Below are 27,202 nucleotides of genomic sequence, written 5' to 3'. Positions count from 1 at the left end.
GGCTCAGGAATTACATCCTTCACAATCGCTTCAATCCTATCACTTTGTCCACTCTTTGGAATGCCCCATCAAAACTGAGTTTTCCCTTTTGGAGTGCCTGACTGACTCAGTTGGTAGAGCAAGTAACTCAATCTGAGGGTCTTGAGTTCAAGTCCCATGCTAGGTAAGAGCTTACTTAAACAAAACATAACCAACCGAATCTTCCCTTTTGAGCCATGTATTACAGTTAAAGGGTGTATTCTCCCACTCAATGTAAATTCAGAATATACAACACAAATTGGTCTTTCAACTCTAAGATACATACATGTGCTATCATTCTCACTTTATAAATGAAAATGTTCTAGTTAGGTATTGGGCCAAGTCCTCTAAGTGCTGGTGCTATCTCTTCCACACTTTCTGAGGGGAGTTCAGGCCCTCATACCCTTACTCCTGGAAATCCGTTAGGTGGGTTTCTGATATACAGTTCAGGAGGTAGGGGTGCTAAAGAATTTACACCCAGACCAGAAAAGAAAAGCACTTGTTAGCATTTAATGAACCTCTCCCCACGGAGCTTCAAGCTACTAGAACACAGGCGCCCCCGACACCCTTGATCTTCTCCTCTGCTCTTCTACTGAAGAATTTGGCCTTCACGATGACAGGCTGTTTTGGGAGTTTCCCCTTTCCCAAAACTTTGTAGTAGCCCTGGAGAAATAGGAAAAAAAAAGCTTTAATACACACCACAGCAGATGACAACTCCCTGGTATGAAGAAAGATGCCTGCCAATCTATACCACCTAGGAGCTGGGAGAGCATGTTTCTGATCTGGGCACTACCGGGGGCACTGACTGCCCTCGCCAGTGAATCAAGACCAGCAGATTCTCTCTGAGGACTCTAGCACACCAGGACAAGAGATGTGTCAGGATGTGACTCTAGCCTCAAGCAAAGCACCTCCCCCACCCTATTCAATTACCAGGTGATAAGCAAAAATAAAGACTACATTCCCAGCAAGGTTCCAAGAAGTGCGGACCATCAAAATTGCTCAAGGAGTGTTAAGTAGGCTGGAAAAAGGTATTTAAAACTTAACCAAAAGCCCTTTTAGGATTTAGACTATCTCCATACCCATGGGAGGTAAAACTGACACAAAGACCGGAACTCCAAAAGACAAACAAAAATGCTTTGTCATCACTGTTTTGGGGTGTGTGGAAATCTCTTCAGATAGCAGAGATCCATAAATAACAAACATCTCAGGATTTTATTCTGTAAGGGACAAAAAGGGCCAAGAGCTGTGCCTCACATAAGCGGGGCTGTCTAAGAGGGATCAGAACCAGCTAAGATACTGCCAAAAGCTTATACCAGAAATGCAAACCTGTATATATCAGGGCAGTAACAGTGGGGATGAGATTACGGATTGTAAAGATTATTATTCTTCAAATATTTTATGTGAATCACAACTGTACTAGAGTTCAATTTTGGTCTGTGGAAATTCTATCAAAAGATGGAATAGTCTAGTAGGTAACAGGGTAGAGATTCCATATAGATCATCAAATAGATTGGGTTATCCAGAATTTTGAGAGGCAAGAACAATATGAAGTCACCAACTATTCCTTCACTCACCGATCGCACCACATCAATGATAGGAGCAGCTCCAGTCTTGTTTTTGGCGGCATTTACCCGTGTCTGCTCACTGACTAAGGTCCACAGTTTATCAAGGTTGACGGTTGGGCAGAAGCTCTGGTTCCTCTTTAAGTGGTAATGTCTCATACCAACTTTTCCAAAGTAACCTGGGTGACTAGGAAGAGAAGGGCAATCACTTTTATAACCTGACTCCAATTAAGAAGTGATGTATATCATCTTCATTTTTCTTCTCTCCTAGTTTTAGTATAAATTGTTCACTGGTGTACAACAGTAACATAGCAGGTATTCCATCCATTGTTGAACTAAAATCTTTAAAAAAGAAGCCCCCAAAGATGCTCGAGAGTAGAAGACTAGCCTTATTTCATGGAACCAGGATAAGTCACTGAAAAAGTCAGAGGCAATGAGGTCTTCTAGAGTTCTTCTAGATCACCTGACAAAATTTTATGGAAATTTTACACATTCTTGTGATAAGAGATTTTCTAAACAAATTTGGGGACGTAAGTCAATCTAGGAGGTGCATAGTTAATCTGATGTCACTAACCCGGTGACTGACTATGCCATGAGGGTCACAGCCAGTGAATAAGGTCAGTAATTACTCTTCGAGGGCTCTAGCACACTAAGGCAATAAGCAGATACCCAAGCGTGACTCTAGCCTCGATGAAAAGTTCTCAGTTTGCATCAAATGTTAACTTGGTAAGACCCAGCCACACACAAGGTTTTCCAGTGCTAAGAAGCTTTCTTCCCACTGAAGGTGTCCTGAGCCAACCATCTGCCCCTAATTCCAAACAGTCAGTGCCAGAAGAAGTACAAGCCAAGAAACACTCACTATTTGTCGAAGTTGATCCTGTGGTGATGCATGCCACCAGCATTACCCCGGCCTCCTGGGTGCTTCCGGTGCTTGCCTGCAAGAACACAAAGCTACATGGCTATAGCCTTCTCCAGCCCCTCAATTCTTCTCCTTTCCCCACACTTCTACATATTTACTTATCTTGTTCCCAGTCTACAATACCTTTTTAAGCACTGCTATTCCCTCGAGTTTCCAGGTGAAACATCTCTTTGCAATGTTCCACATTATAGCACTATCCACAGTACTCCATGCCGTCGACAAATTAACATTTTGCCCCAATTAAATTTCATTCCCCCAACTGATGTTAAATTCTCTTCAAATGGAGTACTGTAGAAAATTCTAAAGATTCTTAAAAAAAAAAAAAATCAACCGCTAACAGTCAAATTCGCACAAGGCGAACCCATTTCTACCCTACCCACTTCCTGGCTAAGTAAGTACCCAGCGGGGAAAGCTCAAAGCAGACCAGGATGGGATGCCGACACTTACCGATGCGGCCGTGGCCGTGGCTCACGTGGCCCCTAAGTTTCCGGGTCTTCCTCAGTCTGGAAGGCTGTATGGAAAAAGGTGCTTGGTGATAAGGCCAAAGGGAGGTGGGGCAGAGGGCGAGCTTGACCGTGTGCGAAGGGTCTGTAGGCTTTGGGGATCAATTATCTTCGTTGGGTCACATTCAGCAAAGGTGAAGTTACGGACTGGCCCGGGGCCATGCGACCTCATCAAGGCGGCGCCCGAGCGCGCGAGTCCCTGTGTCTCAAGAGATTCGAACCCAGGAAAAGCACGCGGCCCGACAACAGGGCCGATGCCAGCCAGCCACCCTGCCCTGAAGTCCGCCATGGGCGGCCTGGAAAGCCGGGCCGAGATCGGGGGTAGGTGGCTGGGTGCAACTCGAGTAGTGCTCGCGGCCTGCACCCGCAACTAAGCAGAGGCACGAAAAGAACCACCTACCATGTCCGCAGCCCAGACGGAAAAGGGACGCTTTCACGAAATCTCGCGAGGTAACGATGACGGGGGCGGAGCCGACGAGACTCACTTCCGTCAGGGAGGCCGGGCCTGGGGCGGGGTCTCTTGAGTATCGCGGGTTTCGCAGGTCTCGCGGGTCTCGCGTGACTGCCAGACTAGGCTGTCGCTCCTTTGAGCTGGGAGTCCTCGCCCTCTCAGCTGAGTCCGGTTTGCGGTGGCGGCAGGAATTCCTTGCGCGCGCAGACCTCGTTCCCTCAGGTTCTGAGGCTGAGAGCTGTCGCTTAATCCGCGGCTTGGGGCTCTGTGTGGTGCACGCCGTCGCGGTGCTTTGGCTCTGGAACCCGCCTGAGACACCGTATCTCACTCAGCTCTTCGCCAGACTCCCCCAGCTCTGAGCCATTCCTCGCGCCTCGCGTTCTTTGTGGTCTGCTAGGCTCTGGCGGTAGCGGTTGTTTGCTTGTTCTCTGGCCGCCGTGCGGATTCGCGAGGCGCTGTTTGACCCTCAGTATGCCCACCGGGTATCTCGTTCTGCTCCCTTTGAGTCCTTTCCTAGGTGTCTGCCACCCACCGGCACCTGCTCACCCACACCCAAGGAGGCACTCGGTCTTAATTCCACCTTTGCTTTGTGCTATCATCCTGGGCATCCCCAGTTTGAACAATACTTAATACTTAAGCGATCTATATACCTGGTTGCTTTATGGTCCTTTTAATGCAGACTCTAAGTACTTTTTTCTAACCACCAAATTTTAATTTTCACTTGAATCTACTTGACATGGCCGTGACCCTCTCTCTTGCACCAGGGAATCCCTGCTCAACCTCGAACCTGCGAAACTTCTCTGACCCATTCAGCCATTGTTGTTTACTTCTCCCACGTGTACCCCCACGCAGTCTCGTAGGCAGCTCTTATATAATTGTCGACCACATTTATCTTCCCTTCTCCACCAAATTCCGTGGTAGTTCAGGATTATTTTGTGTATCCACGCATTCCCAGATCCTGGCATGTAGCAACCTTCAACAAATTAATGTGACTGAATGTACTTACTGTCACCTCACTCAGTGGAAGAGCCACTTCTCAGTCTCAACAGGTGTCCAAAATCCCATTCTTTCAATTACTCTATGTGTGTATCTTCCCTACCCTATTCCTGTCAGGTAACATGTTTTAGCGAAATAGCCTAAATTCTCCCTGACTGATTTCTACCTAGCACCCTTACTCTTTCCTTTACAGCCAAGCTCCCCAAAAGAGTAGTCTGTAAATTCTGTCCATTTGTTGATTTCCCATTCATTGTTTACTCCGCAGCAATCTAGCCCTCAGGCACACCACTCTGACTCAAATCATCAATTAAAAAATACCAAATTGAATGGACTCTTCCCATTCCTTTTACCACTCATTCTCTGTTGTACTTTACCTCCTTCACTCCTTTTAGAAACTTCTCTTCTTCCTATCTCTCTGGCCATTTCTCAGTCTTTTCAGTTTCTTTTAACTTTATTAATCATTTAAGTGTTGCTATTTTTCAGCTTCTGGTCCTTGCCTCTCTTAACTTTTCACAGTACACAATCCTTGGGTGAGCTTATTTTGGGTGGCTTCAATTCACATCTCCATTGCTGAGCTCCACACTCCTGTATTTACTTAATCTCTGATTATTATTCCTTGAACATTCTACAGACAAACCTGGTAAACATATTCAAAGACTTCAGTCTTCTCTGCTCACTGGTGCCTTCTTTGTACTATATCTTGGTGAGTGGCACCCTTGTCCACCTAGATAGTGATGACACAGAGACCTGAAAATTGTTCCCAAGCCTTCATTTCCCCTAATACACTGTCACCATATCCTTTTGTTCTATATCTCAGATCTGATTCCTCCTGTTAAGCCCCCATGCCACTGCCTTCATTAAGACCCTCATCATGTCTCTTGAGTTAAGCAGCCTTCTGTGGCCATCCTGGCTGCATTCTAACCCTCCCCTAATCCATTCATCCTTCACATCTCTGCCAGGTTCATCTTCCCAAAACATGGCTTTCATCCTTTCACTTATTTGATCAAAAAAGTTGGATAGCTCCCTATTACAACAGAATACAGCCCACTTGCCTTTCCAAACTAACCTCAGCTTCTCCTATGCGAGCTTTTTCCTGCAGCCAGACTTGATACATCTCTTCTGCCTTTTTGCCTGTGCTGGTGCCATTTCTCACGTCTGTAGTGCTCATCTTCTTCCTGATCAGATATCCTGAATCTTCCTCAACCTTCAAGGCCCACCTTATATTCTGCTTATTCCACAGTGATAATAGCCAAATACACCTTGCAGTTTACAAAATGCATTTGCCTGAGAGGTCAACACTACCAGCCCCATTTTATGAATAAAAATGAGAGAACTGTGGCACTGAAGGTTGAGCGACTTGCCAGAGGCTACAGAGCTGCCAAGAGACAGAGCCTGGGCCTACCTAGTCTTTAGTCTTCTCTTTCCAGATCTGCTTTTACCTCAGTGACCACTCCCTCTCTGACCTCACAGCATTATGGTCTTCATCATTCCTTCAGTCCTTGATTACATACTGCCTGTGACCAGCAGAAAGAGGGGCCTTGAGAGTGGGGGTTGAGGCCTAAGAAGAGATCACCCCCTATTTGAATCAGATCTGGCCAATTAAGTGCACAAGAGACGAACTGAGCTATCCTTGGGAAGATGGTCTATGAATGGAGGTAAGCTGGGCAGAGCTCTGGGAATGAAAGGTAACTATCAAGTGTCCTGTAAGGAGGACTAGAGCAAGGACCAAGACTGTCCAGGGGTAGAGGTAGGGTTCTGGGTCATGAGCACTACTTCTGGGTAGTTTTGCCAGCTTCCATGGGTATAGTGGAGCTATATTCTACCCCTCAGGCCATCCATCAAAATGGAAATTCTCCCTGAGTGGACCAGCACTCTGTGTTGGGTTCTGTGTTCACTTAATGTTCTTCTCACTGGTGGTTTCATCTCCAGGGTAGAGGGCATGCCCTGGGCAATCGTCTGGCTCTGGTTTCTAGAAGGCTCCCTTTCATTCCCAAGGAAATCCTATAGCTTTAATGTAAGGCTTATGTGTGTTTTGTCAGTGCAGGTCAGTTTCCCTAGGTTGACTAGCTCTGAGAGAGCAAATGAAGTTTGACACTGAGAAACATCCAGACATTAGGCATTTGGTGACCTGTCCTTCTCCACTCAGGCACACGGAACATGACCCTGAGACTTGACCTCTGAGAGGCCTGCTTCTCTGTGACATCTCTTCTGAAGTAGAGTGTGGCCTTGTGACATCTCAGGCATTTGGGCTGCCCCAGAGAGTCAGGGCCTCAGAAAATACCTGTGAAATGAGCAGAAGGGAGATGATGCCAGGCAGCAACCTGGTGAGACAGGTAAATGTGCTGAATTTTTTGGTACCCCAGACCTTTCTCCAGGGGACCTTATGAACACACCCCCACCCTGAAGAGGGCCCTGTGATCCCTCTTTCTTCCTCTCCCCTCTGGGTTCCTGAGTTCCTCAGCAGTCCTTCAGATAGCAACCACAAAATGGGTGGATCCAGTTTACTTGCACTCCGTCTTTAGGTTCAGACATTTGGAAATAATATGTTGCTTTCCTTTTTCAAGTAGAGGATTGTTCATTTAAGATGGGAAGAGCCAGGGTTTCTGTTCTTTTTAAGTGAGAATGCTGGAAAAACTGAGAAATCCAAATTTATTTCAGAAAGGATTTTTAAGAACTGCATGTAATAGAAAAGTCAGTGAAACATTAAAGAAAATGTTAAAAAAATAAACATCTTGAATCATAATACCTTACAATGCTCTTTTTATGTCTGAATATTACCTTTCAGCTCTTGTCTACATGGAAAAATAGCTACCCACAAAGCTGATGATTGTAGCACACAAATCCTTTTGTATTCTGCTTTTCATTTGATATCATAACATTTTTCTGAATCACTACCTGGTCTTCATGATTATTATTATTAATAGCTTAAGACTAATTTATCTTCAGCAGATACTATAATTTACCAAGCCATTTTCTCCTGTAGTTTTATTGTTGTTGTTATTCTTATTGTGTCCTCTGCTATCAGTGATGCAATGAACATTTGTGTGTATGTGGTTTTTTTCTTCTATTGAATAACTTGTTTAGGGTAAATTCCCAGGAGTGAGATGGCTGTATTATAGGGTATGAATATTTTTATAATTCATTTTATGCTGTTTTTTCCCCCCAAAATGGATTGTAGTAATTTATGCACCAGCAGCATGTATAGTTACCACTTTCAACTACCAGGTTCAGGGGTTTTTGTTGCTGTTGTTTGTTTTGTTTTTGTTGTGGTTGTTTTTGCCTCTGTAAGTAGTTGTTGATATATGGCAATATGGCATTTAGAGGAAAATCCATAGGACCACAGGGTTGTCTTCAGCACAAAGTAAAAGTAATCTAATTTCTGAGAGTCTTTCCGTACTGTGTTGAATAGATTTTTAAAAAATATCATGGTATGGGGCGCCTGGGTGGCTCAGTGGGTTAAAGCCTCTGCCTTCGGTTCAGGTCATGATCCCAGGGTCCTGGGATCGATCCCCGCATCGGGCTCTCTGCTCAGCAGGGAGCCTGCTTCCCCTCCTCTCTCTCTGCCTGCCTCTCTGCCTACTTGTGATCTCTGTCTGTCAAATAAATAAATAAAACCTTAAAAAAACATATCATGGTACTACATGGAAAATGCATTCCTAGAGTTTTGTTGGAAGCTAGGATGGAAAACCTTGCTGCCATTAAACTCAGAATAACAAAATGTGAAGAGAGGAATTTGTGTACGTTAGAGGGCAGTTTATCCAATAGCACAATAAAGAAGGGCTTAAATACTTGGGTTTTCGTTTAATTTCAGATGATAAAATTAGCAGAAGGAACACAGAAGTTTGGGGTCCTTTCCCAACTAGCCAAATGATATTGAACAACCAGCATATACTCTTTGGATCTTAGTTTTCTTGTTGAAAAATGCTGAGATTCATTCTTTCATTTTAGAAATATTTCTTGAGTGCATGCTATGTTCAGACACTAATATGCCTGTCAGGCAGTGAGGAGCAGGGACAAGGATGAACAAGAAAGACTAAGTCATGTCCTAGGACTGTGTCCGAAAGAGACAGTAAACAAGTACACAGGTAATAATGTTGCATTCAACACCGTCTAGCTCGAGTGGATGTTTTCTTATTACCTAGTGTGTCTCTCTCCCCATTTTTGCCTGAAGTACTTGCTTTGATGATTAATTCTGTTCTCTCCTACCCATGCAAACAGTCTTTGGAAATTCTTACTCCCAGCGTGACATGGAATGACTTGCTCTGCCATTCTTGGCCAGGTTGTAGAAACCCTCAGATCAGGCTGTAAGGTGTTAAAAGGAGGGATTTGTAGCAAGGTAATGTTATATGAGAGGTTTTCTGTCCTTCCAGACTTTCACATGATGTTCATTTGGTCCATGTTTGTCTGGGACTTAAAGCAGAGGTTACAGGCTAATGACTGGTATGTTTTGTTTGACTCATGCTGTTTTCTCATGTTTTTGAAATGTAATTAGTTGCCAACGTTTGTGCGTTTAAGTAAAAATGTGGATTTCTGACATTTTGGAAAACTAAGGTTTGACAACACTGGACCCACATTCTTTTAGGTGGAACACTTCACTATTTGTATGGCTAGCCCCTGTGGGCATTTGAATTTGCTACCCCTGCCTTCCTCTATCCTCTATCCTCTTCCCCAGGTCAGAGGAGATAGGAAGGAGAGGGAAGAGCTAAGGTGTAGTGAAAAGCAGCCAGAGGAAGGGGGTAGAAGTTCAGTCATTTAGAACCCCCCAATCCTCAAATCAGAGACTCCATTTCTTGACCATGCCTTTAATTTAAACCTTACCCTCGTAGAGTTACTTCAGTTGGTTTTCGAAGACAGAAATGAAGTATTTATTTACATACTCATCCTGAGTAGTACCCACTGGTGTTGGAAAGCCATGCCACCTCCTTGAATCCCCAGAGTAATTATTTAAAGCCTAATGCAGCAGTTCTGAAGGTGCTGTCTGTAGACCGATGACAGGTGGGGGGGGGGAATGGGGGTGGTCCCTGAGATTCTTCCGTAAGTATTCATGGGGTCACAGATATCCACAAGTGTCCATAGCATAAAAACATTTTTATAATAATATTAAGATGTTATCTGCCCTTTTCGCTGGGTTGGCATTCACTCTGGTTGTGCCAAAGCAAAAACCAAAGATGGTGTGTAAAAAGCCAAAGATGCTGGTACAAGTTATACTGTTCTTCACTGCCAGGCATTTGCAGGAAAAGAGAGAGAAAGGGAAGAGAAGGGAGTCTCACTTAGGAGTGTCCATGACGAAGCAGTAAATAGTTTACTATTTTATTTAGTTTACATTTTAGTCCTTGAATACATGTTTTTAATATTCCGTGTGAAGAAACTGGAAGAATGCATAAAGCACTTCTACTTACCAAAGAGAGGAACTGCACATGTGCCGTAGTGTGAGTTGCAAGCTGAACTAGCCTGTTTTTTGTTTTTGTTTTTGTTTTTGTATGACACCAATTTTACTTGAAAGAACAACTGACAGACTGTGGTTATTCAGCCTTGGGAATCTGGCAGGTATTTTCTCAAAAATGAAGTGAGCCTGTCATTTCAGGGAAAAAACCCAACAGTATTTGTTGCCAATGATAAAATTAGAGTTCCCAGCAAAAATTAGAATTCTGGTAAAGGTATTCTGAGTCTGACATCTTTATTTGAGTCTGACATCTTCCTTGTAAAGAATTTTCCAGTGAGATTTGAGCAATGTGAACGAGTGTGATGTTTTGTTATTGTCTAATGAAACGTCAGTATTCAGAGCATCTGCATAAGTCATTGAACCAGTATTTTCCAAATAGCAAATGCTTGGTGTCATAAAATGATGCCTGGGTAAAAGAACAGTTCACAGCGCAAGATAGGACAGTGGATTTTAATGTAACAGGATAAGAAATGTTCACTGATGTAGTTTCAGACTCCACGTGGCAACCAGCCTTTAAGAAACTACTACTTGTAGAATCAAAGGATGTGCACAGTTACCTGACAAGGCTATTAAACATAGCCATATTTTTTTTCTAACTGTGCAGCCCCATGAGGTTGGATTTTCCTCATACACTATAAACAAAACAACACAGAGTGGGCTGACTGAAGAAGGAGGTATAGGATTCCAGTTGTCTCCTGTTAATACAGATATTAATGAGGTTTGCAAAAAGGAAAAATGATGTCACTCTTCTTACTAAATTTATTGTTTTGAAAATAGTTAATTTTTTCCCAAAAAAGTATGTTATTCAGGTTGACATGTAATAGGTTTATTGTTTTTGCATGAATTAATAGTTTTAACTTTCTCAGTTTTCATTTATAATATGGTAAATAGTAGTAGATAGAACCCACATAAATAAAATCTCTCTGGGGTCCTGAATAATTAAAAAACATTAAGGGGTTTGAGACCAAAGAGTTTGGTATTCTCAAAGCCTAATGAAATGAACTCAGCCACACTTAAACCTTCTAAGACAGACTGCCCTTACCTCCATGGGGCTACTAGGCTGCCCTCTGCTAAATAAGTGTGAAGTCTGATTTTGAATTTGGACTTTGCTATTTACCACCTGTCTTTGTACAATTACCCAGCTTCTCTGAACCTCAGTTTCCCCAGCCTGTCCCTCATGGCTTTATTTAATTTGTGAAAGTATCATAATGCCTATCTCCAAGAGTACTTGTGAGGACTGATAAAGCACAGGAAGCACAGGAAGCCCCTGGCATACACTTGGCTTTTAATACATTTCCTTCTCTTTTCCAAAATGAAATTTCAGCTCAAGCCTGTCCACTAATAAAGAGAAGCACAGGTAGATACTGGACACTTTTGAAAGTAAACAAACCCTGTAAGAAGCACACAACCGAGCAGACCTCTGCCTCTTTGCTTCCTACAGCGGAGATGCTGGACTCTCTCTCTGGGCTCAGGCAACGGTGTGAGGTGGAGGCCTGCAGGCTACCAGGCATGAGCCTCCAGCTCTCTGAGTCCTCCCTGACCTGTTCAGGAACATCCCCCACCCAAAAGAAATGAGTCACTCTGCTTTGTGCTTCACTTACAGGGAGTGGAGCTTGCTCGCTCTACACGCTGCTTCACACCTGATGATATCACTGGAAGAGCCCCAGTCCCGGCCACGAGCATGGGCACCAATACAGGCATGAGGTTTATGTGGCTGCCACTAGTTGACCGGAAACACAGGAGTGGTCAGATGGAGGCCCTGGTACAGACCTGCTCGGTGTGCCGACAGGACCTGCACAATGTGGGGGCCCGGTTCCTACCCTGCCAGCATTTGCTCTGTAAAGGCTGCTTCCAGGGCTTGATCCAGGAGCTGAAGCAGGTGGCCAAGGTTCTCGGGACTGTCCCAGATGGTAAGTACCAAAGTAAAGCGCCGCTGGTTCCCCTCCTTCCGCATAACTGGTCTCTTCCTCTTTCATAGGAACTGAATTTCAGGTGTAGAAAGAATCAGAATTTAAATGCCCAAGGGATACTTGTTGCCAAACACAATTCTTTGGGGAATCTGTGAGACAAAAGAATCCTCCTGATGCCTACTATATCTATTTTGTAAGCTGGGACTTTGCATGTTTGGGATTTCCTTGAGTTGGTGGCAAACTGAGAAACCTGGGAAGGTGTTGATTTAAGGTTTGGCTGACTCCCCAGATGGAGAGGACGCTGTCCTGATTCACTAAACTTCCGAGGCAGAGGGAGAGCTGCTGCCCCCCTAGGATTGGTTGGGAACTAACTTTGAACAGACTCCCTTGGACTAGTGAACCATTCACCATTTAAGTCACCACCAGGTGGGAGGAGCTTCTGTCTTGCACCTGAATATCAGGTTTCCTAGGGAGCAATCTCGTTGAGGACTGTCAGTTCTTGGAGATGTGAACCCGGACTCTTCAGCTCAGCATTCTAGTACAGGCCTGTAACAGAGATGCAGTCTCTGTTGGAGGAACTTGGAGGATGAGAAAGTCTAACAAGTCGTGAATGTTTAGAAACATCATCTCTGTTTGTTTTGTTGTCTGTAGTATTATTAAAGTGATTTGTAGCCTAAGGCTAGGCATACAAATTTGAGGTATTACAATAGCACAGTTGTCTTTAGCTATGAATTTGGGGCCTTCTGAACCCTTGGGCAAACTGTATGACCTCCCTGGGCTCTTTTGTGAGTTTGGAGCCCAGGAAAGATGATCTGGTTTGATTTTTAAAATTAAAATCTGATTTTTAAACTTAAATTTAGTCCTTCCTTAAACTTTTAATTTTAACTTATACGTCTTACTCTATTTATAAATGTAGCAAATTTTAACAATCACTTGAGGGAGTGGAGATGCAACATGGGGGGTTAAGGGGGTAGGAGAAGAGTAAATGAAACAAGATGGGATTGGGAGGGAGGGATTGGGAGGGAGACAAGATTGGGATTGGGAGGGAGACAAACCATAAGTGACTCTTATCTCACAAAACAAACTTGCTGGGAGGAGGGGGTTTGGGAGAGGGGGGGTGAGGTTATGGACATTGGGGAGGGTTTGTGCTATGGTGAGTGCTGTGAAGTGTGTAAACCTGGCGATTCACAGACCTGTACCCCTGGGGATAAAAATATATTATATGTTTATAAAAAATAAAAAAAATTTAAATCACTTTTATTGGGGCGCCTGGGTGGCTCAGTGGGTTAAGCCTCCACTTTCGGCTCAGGTCATGATCTCAGGGTCCTGGGATCAAGCCCTGCATCAGGCTCTCTGCTTGGCAGGGGGCCTGCTTCCCCCCCTTCTCTGCCTACTTGTGCCTGCCTCTCTGCCTACTTGTGATCTCTGTCTGTCATATAAATAAATAAAATCTTTTTAAAAAAATCACTTTTATTTACAAACCTAGCTAATATTTGCTTTTATAGATTAAATGTTTTTTATTTTCTTTTTTAAATATTTCAGTTGTCTAGCAAATAATTGTTGCTAATTAAAGGACACTTGGAAATCTTATAAGTTAAATTTATAAGCATGGTGAATCTTAAATATGTCTTAAAATGCTCCAGCATTGTTGGGTGATTATCCAGAATATATAAAGACCTTCTCCAACTAAACAATAAAAAGCAATCTAACTTAAAAATGGGCAAAGGACTTGAATGGACATTTCTCCAAATAAGATATACAAATGGCCAGTAAGCACACAAAAAGATGCTCAACATCACTAATCTTTAGGGAGATACAAATCAAAACCACAAGATGCCACCTCACGTCCATTAGGATGGCTAATATTAAGAAAAAAGAACAGAAAATAACAAGTGTTGTGAGGACACGGAGAAATTGGAATCCTATACACTATTGGTGGGAGTATAAAATGGTACATCCTCTGTAGAACACTATGGCCATTCCTCAAAAAAATTAAAAAATGAAATTACCAAAAGCAGGGACTCAAAGAGATATTTGTATACCTGTGTTCATAGCTGCATTATTCTCATGGCCAAAGGTGGAAGCAATCCAAGTGTTCATCAACAGACGAATGGCTGAACAAAATGCGGTATATACACACAGTGGAATATTATTTAGCCTTAATAAGGAAGAAAATTCTGACACATGCTACAACAGGAATGGCCATTGAGAACACTATGCTAAAATAAGCCAGTTTCAAAAAGACAAATAGAGGGTGCCTGGGTGGCTCAGTAGGTTAAAGCCTCTGCCTTCGGGTCAGGTCATGATTCTAGGGTCCTAGGATCGAGCCCACATCGGGCTCTCTGCTTGCCAGGGAGCCTGCTTCCCCGTCTCTCTCTCTGCCTGCCTCTCTGCCTACTTGTGATCTCTGTCAAATAAATAAATCTTAAACAACAACAACAAAAAGACAAATAGTCTATGATTCTATTTGCATGATGTACCTTGAGTAGTCAAGTCACAGAGACAGAAGATAGCCTGGTTGTTACCAGGGGCTGGGGAACAAGGCAGGGAACAGAGAGTTGTTGTATAATGGTATAGAGTTTAAGTTTTGCCCACATTTTAATTGGGATTTTTTTGTTGTTGTTGTTGAGTTGTAGGAATTTTTTAAAACATTTTATGGGTACTAGACCCTTATCAGATATATGATTTGTAAATATTTTCTCTTATTTCAGGTTGTCTTTTTGTTCTGTTAATAGTGTTCTTCGATGCACAAAAGTTTTTAATTTTGCTAAGTACAATTTACCTATTTTTGCTTTCATTTATGTCCTAACCATGAAATTATTGCCAAATCCATTGTTGTGAAGCTTTCCCCCTGTGTATTCTAAGGGCTTTCTAGTTTAACTCTTATGCTTAAGTCTTTGATCTCATTTAGGATTTTTAACATGAACTAATGATGCATGTTTCAAGTCTTTATATAACTCTGAAGTCAGAAAACTAAATCATACTAATGACAATTATTTGAATTATACTGTTCATTCACCAAGTTATTCTGAGTGTAATGGAGAATAAAAACATTAGCTTTGGTGTCAATATGTGTGGGCATGAGTGCGAGGTCTAATCTGCCTGCCACTTACTAGTTGTGCAGCTTGGGCAAGTCATCTCGCCTAGAATGTGAGGATGGTGATAGTAGTATGTATCGTATAGGATTTTTAGGAAGATTAAATGATCATGTACATGTAGAACATTCTGTACTGCTCATAGGAGATAGTAAGAATCTTAGAAACTTAACAAAATACTATAATTTAGAACTTTTGCAACTGAAGTAGAAAAAAAATTGGTCAGATGTGAATATGTTTGATTTGGAACAAATCAATTTCTTAAGTATGTGGCATCTTATATTCTTATATTCTTATATCTTATATTCTTATATCTTATATTCTTTAGTCTGTCCTGTAACCTGGCCAGGCCATCGTTACCTTCCATATTTGCATTTATGGGTGAAGAGTAGAATCAGCTTCTGTGACCCCTTGGGAGATTTTAGGACTATGCTGTGTGGATGTTTGTTGGTTTATCTGCCTGTGTATGTCTGTCTTCTTTGCGGGTATTTGACTTCTATGTACTGGGTTCTTTGGCATTAGGGTATAGAGATGAAAAGACCGGGCGCTTGCCTTCAAGGAACTCCTGTTCTGTTGAAGGGCAGAGAACTAGACATATAATAATATGGTGTGGTATGGATGTGAAGAGAAGATTGTAAAGTTCAGGCAAAGAGGGGTGCCTGGGTGGCTTAGTTGGTTAAGCGTCTGCCTTCGGCTCAGGTCATGATCTCAGGGTCCTGGGATTGAGCCCCACATTGGGCTCCCTGTTCAGTGGAGAGCCTGCTTCTCCCTCTCCCACTGCCTGCCACTCCCCCTGCTTGTGCATGCTCTCTCTCTGTATTTACTAAATAAATAAAATCTTACAAAAAAAAAATTCAGGCAAAGAAGCAAACCTCTGGGAGGTCCTCCATGGACCAGACTGGTGTATATCAGTTGCTCACTGAATGTTTTTGGAAGAACTGAAAGAATGGTACCCAAATGAGCTGTCTCATGAAAATGAGAGGAGAGCTATCATCTATCTCTAGTTAGTCTAGTGAGAGACCCAATACCTGAACTTGATTTCTGGTCCTTAATTTGAGATACCCTGCTTGGGATCTGGTTCTTTGGAAAGAGCATTTAGCACTGCCACTTTATCCAGCAGAGCAGGGGCCCAGACTTGCTAAAACACTTATCCTACTTCTGCCAGCTTGGGGTTTTCAAAAGTAAAACGTGGAAACAGCTAGAGAGGAGATGGGTAGAGGCTAAAGAATAAATAGGTCTATCAGTGCCTCTAGCCAGGTGGGCCAGCAGTGCATGGGGTTAAGTCCACTTCCATAAATCCACATTGCTGGGATTGCTGAGCATTGCTGTGTGCATGGGCCCAGGGGCCGTCCAGCTGGTTTTCAACTCTGATCCCTCGGGGAGCCTCCCTGGGGCCTGCACGTCTGCACTAGGGGAGGCATCTGATTTAAGTGCACTGGGCCTTTCATCTCTACCTCCCCACAGCCCAACACAGAACCTGACACAGGATGAGGGCTTCATCCTATTATATTTCTTGAACGAATGATTGAATCTGTGAATCCGCAGAGATCTCCTGTGGCTCTTAAATGGAAGGCACACTGTCCCACTTGTGACACTGCCCTTTCTGTTTCTCAGGTTGCCAGGGGCAAACATGTTTATCAAGCACCTGCTGGTTGGCAGACACTATGCTGGGTGCTTTTGCCTGTATCATCTTTTTAAAACCGTGCAATGACCCTGTAATTAGGTATTATTCTCATTATATGAATGACCCTGTAATTAGGTGTTATTCCCATTGTATGGAAACCCTGGGTATCGTGAATATGTCAGGTCTCAGGTCTAAAACAACTTGTAAGTGCTACGTCAGGTCAAACCTCTCTTAGAAGCTTGTGATCAGCACTGTAAGCACTCAGCTTAGGGGAAGATTTCATGTGGAATCCCTGAACAGATGCGGAGATTCCATGGAGAATCTTTGCGGAAAGAACCAGCACTGCAGCCTGAGTCCTCAGGTGCACGTGCGGAGATTTTCCCCAGCAGCTCTGTCACACTAGGAAATGTGTCTGTGTTAGGTCTCCGCCTCTAAGGCAACCAGAGGGGCAAGGTCTTCAAAAGCTAGTGATGGGGACAAGAGCGAAGGCAGCAATGTGCTGAGCACATAGTGGCTTAGCTGTGCAGTGGGATGACTGGAGCTGCAGGCTCTGTACAGAATGGCTGAGAATGGGAGATGGGTGTACCCAGCCCACGAGAGCCAATATACGTGGGACTCTGCTTCTCAACCTAACTGAACATGGTCCCAGGTCAGAATCTATGGAGAAGTCAGCCACCGAGTGGCAAAGTGATACTTAAAATAATGTAGCAAGCTCTGAAGGGAGTTGGCTGCCTGAAACTGACATTTACCATGCACTGCATTTGTCTTCAAAATTCTCAGGACTCCTATAACTCTAGTTGTTGTTTTAAGGGAGAAGGGCAATTAATTGGCTATTTCCTTCCCCATGTAAGGAGAAGGAACATTGTATTTCCTTTTCAAATCTACTAAAGATAAATCCTAGTTGAGAGACCTTGATTCTGATATCACAGTTTTAGAATCTACTTGTTTAGTATCTTACATTTTGATGTGGGTGATGTGGGAGATGTGGGCAGAGCCCTGGTCTGGACGTCATGGCCCTTGGAGCTCAGTCTGGACTCTGGCACTAATTGACTGGGCAATCCCAGGTCTTCTCTGGCTTTCAGGGCTGGACTTGAAGAGCTCTGAGAACACCAAATAACCACCATGGTCTCATGCTTCCTGAAGCTAATTTGGGTGACAGCATGTCTCTTGTAAGCCACAGATGCTGAAAGGGGGGGCAATCTCTGTCCCTCAGTGGGCAAGCCTTGGGACTTTGGGAAGATCCGAAGAGAGGGAACTGATGCAAGATGCTACAACCTCAGAGTCAGAGAAAGAAATGATGATCTTAATGAGAGCTCAGCTGGAGGGGCTCTAATGGCCTCGGGTGAGGGTGGGAGGCAGGGGGATGAGAGCTCAGCTATAGGAGCCTGGAAGGCCAGGTGACTGCTATTTGCTCAGTCCAGGTACTAATGGTGTGTCCAACCATTGTGGGGTCTGTTGTGGGGCAGTGACCCAAGTCTCCTAGGTGGAGGACAGGCAGCTGAGCTGGACTGAGCTGGGTGTACAGCAGGTGCAGGAGCTGGAGCTCCCAAGCCCTATCAGCACGATGGCTTTTTAGTTCATGAACAGTTTCCTCACCCTAATTGGCTCTCTAGGGCCCCAGGAGTAGCACTGGCACCTCAGAACGGTACCTGTTACTGGGAGAGCAATTCCCCTGGTACTGGGAAGGTAGCAGGCTGTGTTCTGGGGGATGTGCTCGCTGCTACCAGCACTGCTCAGAAGGATATAGCTAGAGTAGGTTTGCTGAGGGTTCCTTCAGTTCAAGGTAGCTGTGATTGATGGACAGGGTCTTGGAGGGACCCCTTGTCTACTGGAACTCTCTCATTCAAGGGGGACCAGACATGGTTGACTGCTGTGAAAGCTAGAGAGCAGGAAAGACCCTTGGAGCTTATCTCTAATCCCTTACCACATAAAGGGAGCATCAGGAGTCCAGAAAGCCTTAGAATTCTGCTGAATGCCATAGTTATTACAGAATCTGAAAAAATAAATTCAGCTCCTTTGCCTGCCGATCCAGGGCTTGCCTGGACCTGAGGGCCAGTAGGCACTGCAGACCTAGAGTAGGCTGCTGCTCTTGGATCTCCCACTGTCAACTCTGTCCAGACCAGCTGGAAGTGGGGACAGGGGCTTTGCTGGAGTATGTCAGTGCTGTCCTTGGATTAACTCTTGAGATTTGAAGGGAAAGAAATAGAGGTGCCGGTCTATCAGATGAGATGAGTGAGCTTAGATCCATCCAACCTGTACCTTTTGCATTCTGCTATGGGCTCTTTCTTGGCCCTGAAAGCTTGTTTCACAGCTGAGTTGTCCTATGAACATGAGCTCTGAACGCTGTGGACCATCATCTCCTGCCTCAGCCCATCACCTAATCTCATGCCCATGTTCTGACTCTGGCTTAGATGGGCCACGTGGCCCTGCCACACACTCTTTGGATCCCCTTGGCTGAGCTTACTTTACCTCTTGCCTCTGTGTGTTATGCTCCCAAATCCTCTAGCTTCAACCCTGATCACTCTCTTCTGTTGTGGGCCTGCCGCTCTAGCTACCGGAGAGGCTCTTGATCGCTTATGATTCAGAGCAGACACTTAGCTTGGCAAGGCTCTTCCCAGTCTGATTCCAAATTAACTTTAGAGCCTCATCTCTTGTCACTCTTCTCCATGAACCAGCTTTACCAATCTTTCCCCCAGAGGCCTCACTTTTTGACATCCGCAGTCCCCTGTTTATGATGTTCCCTCCTGGAATGCCCTCTTTTTGTTCCTAGCATCCTACCCCAAACGGAAGGTTGTTCCTAGTGTCCTACCCCAAATGGAAGTGTGATCCAGTTATCAGAACTGAAGCACACAGGGATGGAGGTACACTTGGAAACAAGCAGGATCCCCATTACCAGGATTGAACCCCAAAGGGTAAGGCTAGAACAATTGAAGTAGCCGTTGCTTTAGGCCAGGGACCAGCAAACTTTGTAAAGGGCTAGGTAGTAAATATTTTTGGCTTTGTGGGTCCTACAGGCTCTGTTACCACTTCTCAGCACCGCCGTTGCAGAGCAGATAATTTGGGAATTGATGGACCTGACTGTCTTCCAGTAAAACTGTATTTACAAAAAGGGCAAGCTGTGGTTTTCTGACCCCTGGCTTAGGCTCTGCCTTGGGAAATTGGATGGATTTGAATCTGTGAGTGGAATCAAGTAGGAATATCTGTGTAGGAGCCAGACAGGGCCAGACTCTGGATGGGAACTGAAGGTTCGGAATAGTGTTAAGATGAGGCATATGGAGGAATGACAGGAGGAAAAGGACAGAGTTAATTTTGGCTGCAATCTAGGATTGTTTGAAGGAGGGAAGTGGGAACTCCGGAAGGGAAATTTGGGGACGCATTGTGAAGGGTCATGACCAACTTAAGCTATTCTGTAGGCAGTGGAGAGACACTGGATATTTTTGGTCAATGGAATACAATCAAATCTGTATTTTTGGAAAGTTATTCTCGCTTAGTGAGAAGAATGACTGGAGGAGACAAGACTGAATGCAGAAAGCCCTGCTGGGCGGTCACTGCAGTTGTCCTTGCCATTGCTTCTAGCTTACTGGTCTTTGAGCCAGTGCTGTGTCTGAATGCCCAAGAATCACTTGGGTAACCTGCCAAAAATATAGATTTTTGGTCCCGTACCCATAGCCAAGAGATTTGGATTTGGTAGATTCAGGATTTCTAACAGCCCCTCCAGATTTGTGAATTACGGGTCTGGCAAAGCAGGATGAAGCCTAACCTAAAGAGGCTATGGACGCCAGAGAAAGTAGGGCACACATAAGATGGGGTCTGGCAACAGCCCTCTCCCTCCCTTTTACCACTGGTCCTGACAGCCCCTCCACTTAACTCCTTTTTCTTCACATACCACCACTCCCTCCCATGTCCTATTTTGGTCATGCCATATTGGTTTTCTTTGAAACAACTCTTCTGTCCCTGTCTTTCCATTGCTACCCTTGTTTGGGATCCCACTACTGCTAAACTGGACAAAACTTCTCCCTGACCCCCCCCCGCCCCCAGTTCATCAAGAAAATTATAAAGCCCAGCTCTGTCCCTCTCCAGAGCCTTTGCTTTTTAGGATAAAGGTCAAGCTCCTTAGCTTAGCATTCAGGGCCCTTCGGGCACTTACTCTCCTGCCAGTCTTTCCAGGCATATTCCCTACCATTCCCACCCATGCTTTTGCAATCTTCCTGTGCTCTGTGCTTTTACAATTATCTTGGATTTGTAGCTTTGCCCCCTCCTTATGTCTTCCCTCCAACTCAACCTTGCTTTTCCTTCCCTTTTCTCTCCCTGCTTGTGTTAGACTGTATCTCCCCTGGGGTGGGGGAGGGGAGGGTAGAGTTAGCTGCCAAGGGACACCTCCCAGGACCTTTGTGCATCAGAAACGTGTGTCTTCCCCATCCGAAGTCCTAATCCTCCACTTGTGACGGACAATTGGTCACTATGGCAACTGACTGTGACGTCACAGGATAAGGACTTCAGGTGAAGTGGCAGGAGCAGGTGAGTGTGTAGGAAATAGATTTTAATGTCTGTTGAAGGTCCCCCCCCCCCACACCCTCCTTCCGTGCCGGGGGCACGGAGGGCTATCTCGGGCTCCTGCTGATTTTTAAAATGATGCGGTGAGAGCGTGTGCCTGGCATCTGCGTGCTGCAGCAGTGTGGGGCTGACAGAGTGTGTCAACTTGAGCTCTGGGTGTGCAGGCACCGCTGCTGCGTGAGCCTGTTATTCCGTTCTGGATTGCTATTTTGATACCCAGATTGCATCATTCTTCCTACGTATAAACAGGGGGTCCCCAGGGCCCTGCAGCTACTCACTTCTCCACCAACACTGTTGTTGTGATGAGCTCTATTTAAATGAGCTGCCGGATCGGGGCAGATTCCAGCCATACATGAGCACTGTCATTTTGGGGAACATGGAGGGCTGAAGGATTTTTGGATCGAGTCCTAAAAGGCTGAGAGTGATGGCCTCCTGAGCCGTGCAGAGGGCGGCAGAGCTAGTTCCTGAAAGTTGAAAATCTCGTTTTCTTCCTTCTGAGCTTCTATTCCAAGGCACCCAGAGGATTAGGAAGGAGATGCAGCTAGGAAGAGAGTCGCCTCTTTGAGGTCTCCCTCTTGCTGCTCAGTTTGGGAAATTGCTGCAGAGCCTTCGAGATAAACAGGAACAGGAGGAGTCAACCAACCTTTTCTTGCAGGAGCGTCTCAGGTGAGCTGGAGAAATGCAGCCCTGGCTGAGGATGTATCAGAGAAAGGAGAGGACCCAGGGTGCTCCCCTTACCCCACCCAGGACCCAGTTCCCCAAGGGTTAGGCCCTGCAGCCCAGCCGGCTGCAGCACGCAGGGTGGGTGTGCCTGGGCACTTGGTGAGCACCGTCCTTGGGGACCCGTGGTGGCCTCACCTGTCGCTCTTCTGACTTCTCTCCCAGGTGTCACTCTCATCACAGGGCAGCAGGGCCACGGGTAGACCTGCTGGCAGCCAGGGGCAGGAGCAGCAGTCCCCATAGGACCAAAGTCTGCCTTTCTAGTAGGGACTAGGCAATCTCGGGAGTGGGTGCAATGTGTTTCTAGAGGGGGTGGTGCTGCTTTGAGTTATGGGCTAGAAGGCTGCAGGGGCTTGTGTGGTGGGGGGCTTAGGTGGTGCCTAGTACCTTGGGACTGTCCTTGGCTGGGAGGGCAGGAATGGGTAGTGAGGATGGCCAGCATGCCAGAGGATACCACCAGAAGGTTTGTTTTTCTTTTTTTTTTCTCCTTGCCTAGTGACTGATAGAGGCATAAGGAGGTAGAATGTCTTACTTGTGGATACAGAGGTAGATTGTCAGGGACTGCTCAGTGGTTCGAGGTAGCACCTATATTTTATAAGGGCTCTGTGGCTTTCAGCTAAGTCCCTCCCTCTCTCTGGGCATCCACGTCACCATCTGTATGGTGAGGGAATTGGCTACATGCAAAAAACTAGGTCTGTCCAGCTTTGGTTCTACAGGTGAGAGCTGGCAGGGGAGCGTCAGGCTGCTTCTGAGGATACCACTGCTCTGTGGGAGTCAGAGCTTGGGCCCCAGCTGTAAAGTTCCTTGGAGCTGTGGACAGGAGCTGTAGGATGAAGGACTTCTTAACCCTCAGTGGGCTGCGTAGCATCGGGCTCAGGCTTAGGTACCTGGGGTTCATGTGTCCCTACCTGGTGGGCTGAACTGACCACATCCTTGGGATATCTCTCCCAGCCTAACCTCCTGGTTCCCGGTTGCCTTGGTGCTGCTATTCATCTTTGAAGGGTGGACTACCCGGTCTTGACCCCCCTCCCTTGCTGCCCCACTAAGTCCTGAGCTCAGCACACTCTAGGCCCCAGCAGCAGTGGTTGTCGTGCCAGAGTTCAGGCAGCTTCCCATGCCCTTAGCTCGTGGGTCCTTCAGTGAAGCTGGGAGTTAGGGGAGGCAGGATGTGTCCACCAATCCCCAGAGAACCTAGGTGTCAGGACACCCTGCTGTCTGTCGGGGATCTGCCCTCTTCCCTTCCCTGCCAGAAAGGAGATACATCACAGCTGCATTCAGTATGTTTCCTAACTTTGTGGAGCCTCTTTAAAACTGGGTGGTCCTGCCCTTCTCAGCTGCGTGGTATGGAGAAAGAGCTATTGGGCTCAGGTTCAGGATCAGGAGATGCTCTCTCTAAGGTGCTTGTTCTCAAACATGGTTGTATATTGTTATATAATATACAATTTTAACAACTGCTCATGCCTGGATTCCACCTTCTAAAACTTTGATTTAGTTGATATGGACTGGACATCAGGATGTTTAAAGTGCCCCATAGGATTCAAATATGTAACAAAGTTTGAGAACCACTGGTTCTATAATATGAAACTATATCCAGATTTATTACCAGGCAGAAAAATTCTTCTTCACCTGCCTTTTCTCAAAGATCATATTTCTTAAAACTTGAAGCACAGATGGGCTGGCTCCCAGTTCCTTCCTTCTGGATTCCCATGACCCAAAGCTGGGTTCAGATCATCATTAGAGTCTGATCATTTTTTTTTTTAAGATTTTATTTATTTATTTGACAGACAGAGATCACAAGTAGGCAGAGAGGCAGGCAGACAGAGAGGAGGAATCAGGCTCCCTGCTGAGCAGAGAGCCCTATGCGGGGCTCGATCCCAGGACCCTGGGACCATGACCTGAGCTGAAGGCAGAGGCCTTAACCCACTGAGCCACCCAGGGGCCAAGAGTCTGATCATTATTATGGAATATTTTACTTATAATAAAATTATTGAATTAATTAAAACTACATTGTTTAAACTTGGAGTAGAGAGCTATCGCATAATGAAAAGGGCTGGGTTTTAGAATCAGGGAGACTTGATTTCCAGTCAATGCTCTGCCCCTGTTTTATATGATCTTTGCCAGGTGGCAACTTCTTGGAGCCTCAGTCTCCCCAGCTATGAAATGGGGATAAGGCCTGCCTCTCAGAGGTGGTTTGATGATTAAATGAGGTAACGTTCCTAAAGGTCTGTTTCAGGGAATGGTGGTAAGAGAACCATCTGCCCCACACCTCCTAGGGACCAGAGTGCTCATTCTTATGACAGGAGGACTGAACACCTTGGGCTTTCAGAGCTTCTCTCTCAGGCCCTTAGATCCCCAGGAGAACTCTGGTGCCTGTGACTTCTTCATTCAGGAGGCAGAAACCCCACTTGCTCTAGGAATGGTTGTGTGTGACCTTTGGGTCCTGGCTCTGCATAGCTCAGAATTGATATTCCTGTGTATGAAATAAAAGCTTAAGGCTATTACTTGAAAAATCCAAATAGAAAAAAGGAAGTGCATCTAAATATTTTATGTGATATGTGATTTAAATATGTATTAATAACTAAGTATTAAGTATTAAATGTTAAATATTATAAGCAGATGTTTGGTTATTTTATATGCACATCTACAGCCCTACGGGTTCATGTATTCCAGCTGTCTCAAGTGAAACTTCAGGTACGCTTGGGGGGCTTATTTGGTTGGGTATCCAACTCCTGATGTCAGCTCAGGTCTTAATCTCAGTATCGTGAGTTCAAGCCCCGTGTTGGGCCCCAGACTGGGCGTGGAGCCTACTAAAAAATAAAAAAAATAAAGTAAAACTTTGTTTTGGTATTGACATTGAAAAATGGGGAACCCTCTGGAAACAAAAGCTCAAAGTTAGTACAGCTTAATGGGGGTTAGGGACCTTCTAAAGGAAGATAAGTATTTCTGGACAAAGATGGGACCTGGGGCACCTGGGTGGCTCAGTCGGTTAAGCGCCCAACTCTTGATTTTGGCTCGGGTTGTGATCTCTGGGTTTTGAGATTGAGCCCTATGCCAGGCTCCATGCTGAGCACAGAGTCTGCTTGAGATTCTCTCTCCTCCCTCTGCCCCTCCTGCTTTTGCTGGCGCTCTCTCATTCTCTTTTTCTCTCTCTAAAATAAATCTTAAAAAAAAAAAAAAAAAGATGTTGTGACCTAGAGAGAGCACATGTCCTCTGTATCTGCTCTGGGCCCCCCAGCAGCTCTGGGACCTGCTCCTACCACTGGCACAGCTCTCCAGCTCTGCTGTCTGCCATAGCTGCCCCTCTTCAATGGGATGAGCTTTTAGATGTAGGCCTCTTCTAAGCCATAAACCTGTCCCCTGACTTGCTGACAAAGGGGATAATCAGGTCACTGCTTGGCTCTGTGTCCCACCCAGTCTTGCCCAAGGGAATATTTCTGAAGCTTGGGTGCAGGAGGCAGAGGAATAGGGTTGGATAATCCACAATTCCCTGCTATTCCTATTCCCTTCATTTTAAGGATGTAGAAAGTAAGATTCAGGGGGAAAGGGGTCACTTACCTGAGGTTACACAGATAGTGCCCGCTCTGGGCCTGGAACCCACATCTCCCAGTTCACAGCCTTTCCCAAGCACTGCACCTCTGCTCTGGGTCAGATGATGATTCCTTTATCATCCTGGCTGGGTTTTTTCCTCATCACCCTAAAAGCTTCCAGACGACTTCTTACTACTTTCAGTGGCTGTGAGTGCAAGGAATACGCATGGGATACCCAAACCCAAAAGAAATATAATTGTCCAATCTACTAAAAATTATGCAATATCCTTTAGTGGCAATTGTGGATTATTTTTGTATGCAGATGTATGAACAGATAGTTAAAATGCAATGTGATATTTGTCATACTAGAAGGATGTTCAGGGTGCTGTGGGAACCCAGAAGAGGGAATAATTAACTCATCCTGAGGGAAATCAACCTTGCTTCTCCAAGGTAGAACATTCAAACAGGTTTGAAAGGATGAATAGGAGTTTATCTGAAAAGGAGGGGTGAGGGAGCAGCACTTTCACAAACAGAGTTAGGCAGAGGTTTGATATTAAGAAGACAGCAGAGATATTTGCCCTGGCGAGGACACAGGGTGCGGGGCAGGTGAAACTGAAGATGAGACTAGAGAGGGGTAAAGCCAGCTTGGAGGGGCTATGAGCACCAGGATGCGGACTTTGGCATTTAAGCCCAGGGGCAGTAGAGGATGTGCTATGAGGCCTTGCCTGATCTCTTCAATTAGTTCTCTTTTTTCATGAGGTAAATAAGACTAATGTTTGGACATCTGCTTCCAGAGGCTTAGAAGCCTTGTGGAAATCATTTTCAAAAAATAGAGCAGCATTTCTGACCTGGGGGTAGATGAGGAGGATCTCCTCAGGACGAACCAGGTGGAAGGGAGGGACAGTCACCGGATTCCCCTGGGTGATTACACCTGTGAAGAGCATTCTTTTTCACCTTTGGCCACTGTTCTTGACAGGCAGGAGAATATCTGGGAAATGGCAGCTCCATGGCTCTGTGAAGGCTGGGGAGGGTTTCTTTGTGGGGGGGTGTTGGGGATAGAAGGGGAGAAAGAGTATTGAATTACTACTTTGTGTGATGTTGTAGATTTTGATTTTTCCAGGATAGATTAGTTAGCTGTTGCTGCATGAGGAGACACTCAAAATTTAGTAGTTAACAAAAGCTGAATTTATTGATGATTCTATAGCTCAGCCATTCGGACTGGGACTCTCCGGGTGGTTCTTCAGGGCTTGGCTAGGCTGGGCTGGGCTTGGTTAATCCCAGCTGTGCCCACTGTGGTCACTCCTGTGTCTGTGTTCAGCTGGTGAAGCAGTTGGGGCTAAGTGGTTTATGATGAGTTCCAGTGAGCCCCTGAGACAACCAAGGTGTCGGTCTGCCTGGTCTCTCATCTTCCAGCAGCTCCAGCCTGGGCTTGTCCATGTGGGTGGTCATAGAGTTCTGAGAGCAGAGCGGAATCATACAAAGCCACTTGAGGACTAGGCTTGGAGCTTGTTCAGTGTCACGTCTGCTGTGGCCAGAGCAGGTCACGAAGGCAGCCAGGCTTCCAAGGGTTGAAGATAGATTCCCCCTTTTAATGGTTAGGATTGCATGTGCATGGATGCGGGGGTGGAAGAGCTTGTGGCCATGTTTTCGCTCGACCTCTCAGACTCTCTGACTTCGATCACCTGGGAGAGTTGAAATTGAGGTCCTGGCCTTGCTGTGAATGGGATATGAGAAAACTTTTGAATTCAAAGTCAACATTTGCCGAGGATCAGGTGCTTTCTAAAGTATTACAGAAAATAAACCTCATGGCAACTCTTCTTTTTCTCTTCCTATTTTACATCTGAAGAAACCAGAGCACAGAGGAGCTGAGTGGGATTAAG

The 27,202-nt window shown here is 45.3% G+C and overlaps 2 protein-coding genes and 2 non-coding genes across 7 annotated transcripts in view; 1 reads left to right on the top strand and 3 right to left on the bottom strand.

Annotated features, from left to right (window-relative positions):
• Window positions 1-508: 508 nt before the first annotated feature.
• Window positions 509-3,444, bottom strand: RPL27A (ribosomal protein L27a). The gene is made up of 5 exons (XM_032853411.1): window positions 3,403-3,444; window positions 2,947-3,010; window positions 2,440-2,515; window positions 1,593-1,767; window positions 509-681 (listed from the first exon to the last, which is right to left on the bottom strand). The coding sequence occupies exons 1-5, from the start codon at window positions 3,403-3,405 to the stop codon at window positions 553-555; spliced, it is 447 nt and encodes a 148-aa protein (XP_032709302.1). The 5' UTR covers window positions 3,406-3,444; the 3' UTR covers window positions 509-552.
• LOC116865482 lies at window positions 788-918 on the bottom strand. The gene has a single exon (XR_004382208.1). It is a non-coding gene; the product is annotated as a small nucleolar RNA SNORA3/SNORA45 family (small nucleolar RNA).
• Window positions 2,142-2,272, bottom strand: LOC116865483. The gene has a single exon (XR_004382209.1). It is a non-coding gene; the product is annotated as a small nucleolar RNA SNORA3/SNORA45 family (small nucleolar RNA).
• A 2,321-nt stretch (window positions 3,445-5,765) lies between the features above and the next one.
• Window positions 5,766-27,202, top strand: part of TRIM66 (tripartite motif containing 66) — a 52,760-nt gene continuing 31,323 nt past the window's right edge. The window contains exons 1-3 of one of the 4 annotated variants that reach the window (XM_032853407.1): window positions 5,766-6,104; window positions 6,596-6,782; window positions 11,496-11,802. In XM_032853407.1, the coding sequence (XP_032709298.1) occupies window positions 6,738-6,782; window positions 11,496-11,802 (352 nt within the window). In that variant the 5' untranslated portion in view covers window positions 5,766-6,104; window positions 6,596-6,737. Of the gene's footprint in view, window positions 6,105-6,595; window positions 6,783-11,495; window positions 11,803-20,925; window positions 21,040-27,202 lie in introns of those variants that run through there. The other 3 variants (XM_032853409.1, XM_032853408.1, XM_032853410.1) reach the window with 3 other exon arrangements.

This window comes from Lontra canadensis, unplaced genomic scaffold (assembly GCF_010015895.1).
Source record: "Lontra canadensis isolate GAN:19392208 unplaced genomic scaffold, GSC_riverotter_1.0 scaffold7, whole genome shotgun sequence".
NCBI classification, from domain to species: Eukaryota; Metazoa; Chordata; class Mammalia; order Carnivora; family Mustelidae; genus Lontra; species Lontra canadensis.
The sequence above is the reverse complement of the archived record's forward strand: the minus strand, read 5'-3'. Positions and strand labels throughout refer to the sequence as shown.